General features: G+C 35.9%; 1 protein-coding gene across 3 annotated transcripts; it reads left to right on the top strand.

Annotated features, from left to right (window-relative positions):
• Positions 1-446: 446 nt before the first annotated feature.
• dazl (deleted in azoospermia-like) lies at positions 447-7,616 on the top strand. 3 transcript variants are annotated; one of them, XM_058752747.1, is made up of 10 exons: positions 447-556; positions 1,121-1,237; positions 2,019-2,110; positions 2,838-2,889; positions 2,997-3,063; positions 4,023-4,153; positions 4,281-4,361; positions 4,495-4,545; positions 6,237-6,312; positions 6,396-7,608. In XM_058752747.1, exons 1-9 carry the CDS (start codon positions 554-556, stop codon positions 6,279-6,281), a joined length of 639 nt encoding a protein of 212 aa, XP_058608730.1. In that variant the 5' UTR covers positions 447-553; the 3' UTR covers positions 6,282-6,312; positions 6,396-7,608. The 3 variants fall into 3 exon arrangements, with proteins under 3 accessions (XP_058608730.1, XP_058608728.1, XP_058608727.1); XM_058752745.1 differs by lacking the exon at positions 447-556 and adding an exon at positions 631-979 and having other exon boundaries at positions 6,401-7,616; XM_058752744.1 differs by lacking the exon at positions 447-556 and adding an exon at positions 633-979 and having other exon boundaries at positions 6,396-7,612.
• The last annotated feature ends 319 nt before the right edge of the window (positions 7,617-7,935 follow it).

Below are 7,935 nucleotides of genomic sequence, written 5' to 3'. Positions count from 1 at the left end.
GTAGGTGAGTTGTTTTTGATGCACATGACCTAAAATTCAGTCTAAATATGTAGCCCATGATTTTTCAAACGCGACATCTAGCGGTCAGTTATTGCTATAGCAAAATTGTCTCCTCATTAACACTAAATTAACTAACATTTCATCAAATTGATCGTCAAATTCAGACTGTTTTACATTTCCTCATTTAAATAAATTGATTTGTTTTGCATTTAAAAAGCTACATTTTGCAGTATGTTTTTAAGGTCCTCAAGTACCTGGTGTAACTTTCGTGCGGCATATAACAGTTAGATACTTTTATTTGACTCTACCAAATCTGTCATCTTATTTTAGAATGAATTACAGTGTATAATGTTTGAGCTCTGACCGATTCACGATTAAAAATTAATGTTATTCACAGTATTAATAACTTTAAAATTCGCCTTGTTTTGCATTTATTTTCCAATTAGGACTGAGAATGGGTGTGGCACCTTAATGCAACTCCTCCAGCCAGAGGCGCAGATCCCACGAGCCACTCACTTCATTAACTTATTTTGCCATTTTAATTGTTTTAGATATGGTAAGTAACAAAAATAGTAATAGTTTTTGATAATTCAATCTCTCAGGCACCATCTATAAAGTTCGCTGTTATTAATTGCTGTTAAAAGTTCGCGCGGCAAACTCGCCATCAGAGGAAATCAGGCCGTCGTCGGCCATTAGATTATGTACATCTGTCAGGATAGCATAAATGTTCGTCCAATTAACTAATTTTAGCCTAAATGCCCAGATTGCTTAATGAAGAAACATGAAAGATCGTGTTGGAGATCGACCCGGTTTCGGCCTTGTTTGTGTCGAGCGTTTTGAAACTTCGTTTAGCATTTCGGCTGACATTGGGGTGTATTTTTAGGGAATAAGTTAACAAAACGTGTGGCCTTACTTCAAATTTAAGATGTATCAGGGCGTTCAGTTACCCCTGTGCCTCATATGTGGGTTATATTCACAGGTAATCGTATTTTGAACCTCAAAAATGTGTGGCTGTTGGTTTTTTTCAGGGCCTAACGTTATATTGTACTTGCTATGTGTTCATTGTCTCGTTAATAATGTGTGGTGATATCATGCCAAAAATGTGGTGACATACATACAGGATATCCAGAAGCACCGTCAGGGCTTTCCGTCCTCTCTGAAGTTGTCCAACGGTTATATTTTACCTGAGGGCAAGATGACACCCAACACACTGTTCGTCGGCGGGATTGACATGAAGGTAATGACGCTGACCAATTTTGTGGCCTTACATGTTCAAACTGGTGCAGTACAGTTCTTAACTCTACCTACAATACCATAGTTTCTACACTATATTGCCAAAAGTTTTGGGACACCCCCTTCTAAATTAACAGGTTTGACTACTAGTAATTTCCAGGAGTAAAAATTTTAATGTTTAAACAAAATGATATTCTAGGGAATTGTGTGCTTCTAATTTTATAGCAACAGTTTGTTCAGGACCCTTTTCTATTCTAACATGACAAGGCCTCTGTGTATAAGGCAAGGTTCAAAAAGAAATATTGATTAAGTCAGTGTGGAAGAACTTGACTGGTCTGCAGAAAGCCAAGTCCTAATCCCAGCTGAACACCTCTGGTGTAACTTTAAATGCAGACCTTGAGCCAATCACCAATGACTTGTACATATAGTATATGGACAAAAGTATTGGGACACTACCTTCTTTAGAACAGAAAAAGGCACTAACAAAAAAAAAAAAAGATGCAAACATAACTCATGTTTAGTTTTTGGCTCAAGGTCTGCATTTAAAATCACACCAGTCTAGTTCTTCCACACTGACTAAATCAATCGTTTCTTTTTGAACCTTGCCTTATACACATGGGTGTTTTCATGTTAGAATCACTAGAATATCATTATATGCTTAAACGGTAAGATTTTTACTCCTGGAAATTACTAGTAATCAAACCTGTTCATTAGAAGGGGGTGTCTCAATACTTTTGTCCATATAGTCGTGTATCTACTCTCCAAACTGGCACTTTTTCCATCAGGTGGACGAGAACGAGATCAGAGAGTTCTTTGCCAAGTACGGGTCTGTAAAAGAAGTGAAAATCATCACTTATCGAGGAGGAATATGCAAAGGGTGAGTTTATCTAGTCATAAGCTATACTCCATTAATTGATACAATAAATATATATTTCCAAGATGATCAAATCCGTATGCACTGCCTCAAAGTTTTGTTGCTTGTTTGATCAACGGTCTCTCTACGTAGCGTTTTATAAAGACGGCGGACCTTTTACAAGTTTATTTCCTTTATCGACAAAAGCAACTTATGTCAGAGACAGAGGATAAGGAATATTAACATTGTTGCTAATTAATTACATGACGAATCCATCATGGCGGAGAAAATTAATCGTAGATGGAGGTTTTAATCGCAGGTTAGAATTCTAATTCTAATTTGTTAATCTAAGTTTAAAATTAAGTGGTGCAACACAACTCGATTTAAAATAAAACCCAGATCAACAAATCCTCGATTAGCTCTAAACTTTGCTTAATTTAATCCTTGTTGGTGCAACCCACCCTAAGAGTTTTATATATACTAATATATCGCATTTTCTGAACTAATATAGTTTGAATTTATAATTTTACCAGACAATCACAATTGTGCATTGTATCAAGTGTCCAAAAAATGTTCTTTTGTCATTTACTGTCATTCCATTCAAAGGAAGTAATTTTGGAACAACATAAAGGAGTTAATGATGACAGAATTGTCATTTGTGGTGTAAACTATCCCTTTATAGAATATTTATTGCTTTAAAAAATGTCTTTACCTGCCACCTCTGATTAGTTGTACCTCTTCTTTCTCACAGGTACGGTTTTGTTTATTTCAGTGAGGACGTTGATATCCAGACTATCGTTGATGTAAGGAGGTCATTTTACTTGTCTGTGACAGTCTTCTCTCTTTTTTGTCTTGGTATTGATGTTATGAAGGCATCTTAACGTTTTGTACTATTTCAATTCTTCTACAGCAGCCGATCAGTTTTAAAGGGAAAAAACTCAAACTGGGACCTGCCATCATGAAAGAGCGAAATTCTCGTGAGTCCATGCACTTCACAGACTGTTTGGTCTGTCTTGTACAGAAGTCATGGAATTGCTATATTGAATAAACTTTTAATCTGATTGGAGATAGGGTTGGGTATCATGTGAATTTTATCGATTCCGATTCTGCTTATCGATTCCTAGTTTCGATTCCAATAAGATAAAAACAAATCCAATATGAAAAAATGAAGTCAAACATTTGTTCTGTGTCTTTTTGCAAAGCATTCTGTTGCAGCTGAATAACATGAGCAAAAATCAGCTGCCTACAGATCACTTGCAAGAGGAACTTTTGCCTACACTTTTAACAAAAATAGCATATCAAAAACAACTAGACTTATATAAATTTCATATTAAATTGTTAAAGACAGTAAAACGGTCAGTAATAAAATAGGAACAAACGAATCAATCAGCAATACAACTGAACCAAAGCTGGTACAGAAACTGTTATTAAAAGTTTAAAAACACAGCGTAGTTTTCTTTTCATAAATAAAATATAGATTAAAGTTATTAGAGATTCGGTCAAGAACAACCTTTTCTGCAATGGAAATGCACAGAACTGTTCGAGAACAGACACGGCAGGGAACCTGTACCGAGACCGTTGTTCTCGTGCTTGCGCTTCAGATTTGTGCGCTGCTCGCAAACAGAGCGCAAGTTCTTTCCGTTCCCACACTTAAATCGCTTTAAATCACATTAAAATGTGAACACCTGTATCGTTAAGCAGAAATGCACGCATCTAATCGAATACCCGGTTCTTGGAAATTTGGAACCAGTTCTAAAATGGAACCGGTTCTCGATACCCAACCCTAATTGGAGACCTGGAAATTTTCTCAATTTTAAAGAATTGGTAGTGGGCATCTTTGGCTGAGATCTTTTTAAATGACTTCTGCAATAATAAATGTTTAAACTTCCAGTCATGTAATTTCATTAGTTAAAATGCGTTGGAATCTTATTTCCAGGTTCCGTGTCATCTCCAATGATTGGTCCATCACAGTGGATAAGCCCCAGCCCATATGTGTACTGCAGCTGCTGTCCCCCAGGACTGGCCCCGCCCTCACCTGCCTTTAATGGAGGGAATCAGTACATGCAGGTAACTATACAATGTTCATACAAACCATGCCACACTGCATATTAACATGTGAAAGAGTTAATATTTTGCACATTCCAAAGATTGTAGAATATCAGTGTATTCGTCTGTTTTTCCTGTCTCTTCATAGCCTTACTCGTACTCCAGTCCTCCAGGATTTATTGTCCCACAGGTGCCCATGAACTATGCACAGACCACATATGCGTACCAGGTACAGTCACACATTTGCGTTCATGCACACTTTCTTTTCTGGATGTATTAGTTTTTTTTAAAAACTGTCCATTGTTTAAAAAAAAAATTTAACCATTGTGGGGTTTTTGTTTGTGTGTGTGTGTGTGTATTAGTATCCCTTGCCACAGTGGTGTGGAGAGCAGAGGACAAGGCTTGTCAATCAGGTCAGCTCCACTCCCCTTTTTTCTCGGTTGGTAAATAAGGAACTGAGCGTAATGGGTTGAACTTGGTTGTTGTAGTTGCATCTCAAAATGCCATGTCTAGAAAAAAACATTTGTTCTATTCAAAATTTTGCAGCCAGTAAGACTTTTGAACTAAATTGTTCAAAAGTGGCAAAGAATTTCTAATGTTACAAAAGATTTCGGTTTCAAATAAATGCCGTTCTTTTCAACCATTTATCAAGGAATCATGGTTTCCACACAAATATTAAGTTTTTAATACTAATAAATGTTTCTTGAGCACCAAATCTGCATATTAGAATGATTTCTGAGGGATCTTGTGACCCTGAAGACTGGAGTAAAGAATGTTAAAAATTCAGCTTTGCCATTATGGGAATAAATTACATTTTATATTCAAATAAGTTATTTTAAACTAAAATAATATTGCACAGTAGAACTGTTTTAAATATATTTATTAACAAAAAAATGCAATTTTCTTTTAAAACATTGAGTAATCTTACTGTCCTTTTATCCTTAGAGATGCACCAATATATTGTAATTGCTTATAGTATAATTTGAACAAAGATGTTAACCACTTTAGTTAGCCCAGTGTTCTTGCCCTACCCATTAAATTAAATTGAGAAGAGTGTGCGTAAGCTTGTCCAAGACAGCTGCCTCTAGCATTTTAATAATGTCAGTGCAGTGTAGCAATAAGAACAGGCTTTAATTTAGTCTGTGCTAAAGGTCCTAAGGTCAGAGATTTGCTAAAATGCTCTGCAATCAGGGCCCTATGAAATGTTTTTTTATTTATTTATTTTTTTAACTAATTGTTTTCTTTTTGATTTTGATGTTTATGATTTGTGGCGGAAAATTTAATTTTGTTTTTCCTTAAATGTTTTAATTGTTCTTGTTATTAATATTTATTATTTTGAGCATATTTTAATATACAATAGCAATATTTCTATCAATTTCAAGTTAAAACAAATGTTTGGCAAGTTGTAGGGAAAGCTTTTTGAGTTTCTTTGTGAGTAATATGACTAACTTGTTTCAAAATGAAACCATGAGATATTAGTGATGTGAACTCTTGGGGCTCTAGGCAGTTAACCAGATCCACTATCATAGTTTGTTTTCATGACTTCCACAAGTGTGAAGAGTAGCTCTGAGCAGCTACCTCAGAACATGATCCGTGCCATGATGCTTCAATCACAATGTGCCACAAGACTGTAACCATACAGTGGGGCTGTGCAATTAATCGTATTCGATTTATCATGCGCATCTCGTCAGTAAAGCCGGTTCACTGACAAGCTACGCTAAACCGCGTTCATAATCAAAGGTCACCTTCGATTATGAACATGAGATTGCCTAGCTTGTCAGTGAACTACGGCTCTGTGTATTAACTGCTGCTCCATCTGAAAGCAGGTGATGGCGATTTACTGCTAATCACGAAACCGGCTTTACTGAAGAGATGCGCATGATAATCGACTACAATTAATTGCACAGCCCTACCATACAGTCTTTATTAATCACAGTTAACAAAGTGCTATACACCCATATTGCATTGGATTGTTGTGCTGTGGTAAGCCTTTAGATGGCAGTGCTGGCTTAATATGAAAATTGCAAACACCTGAAGGGAAAACGTATGCTAAATTTGAAAGGCTCATCAATATAAGAAGAGTGTATGTGTGATTCTCTTTCAGAACTATGTGGATTGTGGAGTCCAGACTTTGCTAACCCTTCTGTAGCCTTCAGCACTAGCACAGACTCCTTTTTGTGGTAAGTTTTTGTGCACCTAAAATGAAGATACAGTCTTTAGTCTCGAGTCACTTTCACAGAGTCACTTTGTTCCTTTGTCTTAGGGTAGAATCCTATAGAAGCAGAGGACAACGACTTGATGGAGATCAAGCAATGAACTTCATTGTGCTTTCAAACACCGTTGCAGATAGGGTCACCCTGGGTGTGATGTGAAGGTGTATATAGAGGGAATGACATTTTATGATCATACGATCATATTGTAACTTAATTCCTCACACATCCACACACTGAAACATTTGACAAGCTTTGTTTGCTTTGGCTTATTCCACCCATTTATTTGTCTTGTCTGTGTTTTTCTTTCTTTGTCATGGCCAACTAACTTTAAAGACACTTTTAAGCTCACAAATACATATTTATATTTTACGTTTGCTTATTTTAAAGTTTGACTCACTGTTGGTGATGCACCGTATGCATTTAAGTAACTGTTCTGACTGTTCAGTCTGTTGTTTTAAACCAATGTTCATTTGTTTACTTATTTAGGCTGGCGAGTGTTCACTGTTAAACTAGTTTTATTTGGGGGTTTTCACATTCAGGGCACGTGTTTGGATTTTCTCTGTTTGGTTATTGAGCACCAGGGTACAGTGGCTTCCCCCTCCTTTTTTACGCTAAATCTGCTTTCATTGGTCATTATCACTGTACTTCCATTACTTCATTAATGCTTTTTTTTTTTTTTCTTTGGTGCAGTTAAGAGGTGTAAATAAGATCATTGCATTAATTCAAAAATTAATTTTTTTTTTTTTTACTGAGCCCTGTAAGTCACAGCAGGTCACAGGATGCTTGACTTGTTTAAAATTATAGCGATGACGGAATATTGATATCACTGTGAACACAGTCATGCTGCATTTTTCTATTTTTCCAGCACTTTTTCACACCAGTTCGTTGAGTTTTGTTTTATAGTTTTGCAAAGTTAGGGGTATTGTACTGAACACACAGCACTCTCTCATTTTATCAAGTGTTGTAACACTGTTCTTAGAGGTTTGTTACTCATAGGGGGGCTTTGATTTATTAGCTGTAGCTTATTCATCAGATACTTTTAAAAAACAACTTTGACTGACTTGTTGAAATTTCTCAGTTTTATTTCCTCATTTCCCATGGCTTCATGGGAGTTGTGGTCTATATTGTACCATAGTCTGAGAGCTTCTAATCACTGTACTCCGGGTTTGCCTTGTATATACGTTTTGGATTTTGATGTTGGCATTGAACGGTTTTGCTGTTTTTGTTATTAATAAAAGATAAAGTTGAATTAACTTATTTTTGCTTTAAGGTTGCCTTTTTTTATTGTTTAATTTAAAAAAAAATTTTTTTTTTAAGTTTAATAACTAGTTTGTGAGCTTTTTTTATTTTAATTGGAAATCATTGAAACCTAAAGGATGAGTTTCTAGAGAATCCTATTTGTAGCTTGTTGCTGTGGAAGGTGTTATACTATGTGTTGGTTTCATCCCCTGTATTGTCTGGCCTGAAACACTTTTAAATTATGAATTGGTCATGACTGATTCACATTAAATATGAATTTAATACCGCTTCTCACACCCATGAACGTGCTTTAACATGGATCACTCTGTAAGTGTTAACAATATTTAACAA

The sequence above is a fragment of the Onychostoma macrolepis genome, chromosome 19 (genome assembly GCF_012432095.1).
Source record: "Onychostoma macrolepis isolate SWU-2019 chromosome 19, ASM1243209v1, whole genome shotgun sequence".
In the NCBI taxonomy this organism is placed as follows: Eukaryota; Metazoa; Chordata; class Actinopteri; order Cypriniformes; family Cyprinidae; genus Onychostoma; species Onychostoma macrolepis.
Note: the sequence above shows the minus strand (reverse complement) of the source record. Positions and strands in the feature narration are given on the sequence as shown.

What these genes read in the sequence shown, in the direction of transcription:
- dazl (XM_058752745.1), top strand. Translation starts at nt 926, where the DNA reads ATGTATCAGGGCGTTCAGTTACCCCTGTGCCTCATATGTGGGTTATAT. An exon ending in TCGGCGGGATTGACATGAAG is followed by an intron (nt 1,238 to 2,018) that starts GTAATGACGCTG and finishes TTTTTCCATCAG; the next exon opens with GTGGACGAGAACGAGATCAG. An exon ending in CGAGGAGGAATATGCAAAGG is followed by an intron (nt 2,111 to 2,837) that starts GTGAGTTTATCT and finishes TCTTTCTCACAG; the next exon opens with GTACGGTTTTGTTTATTTCA.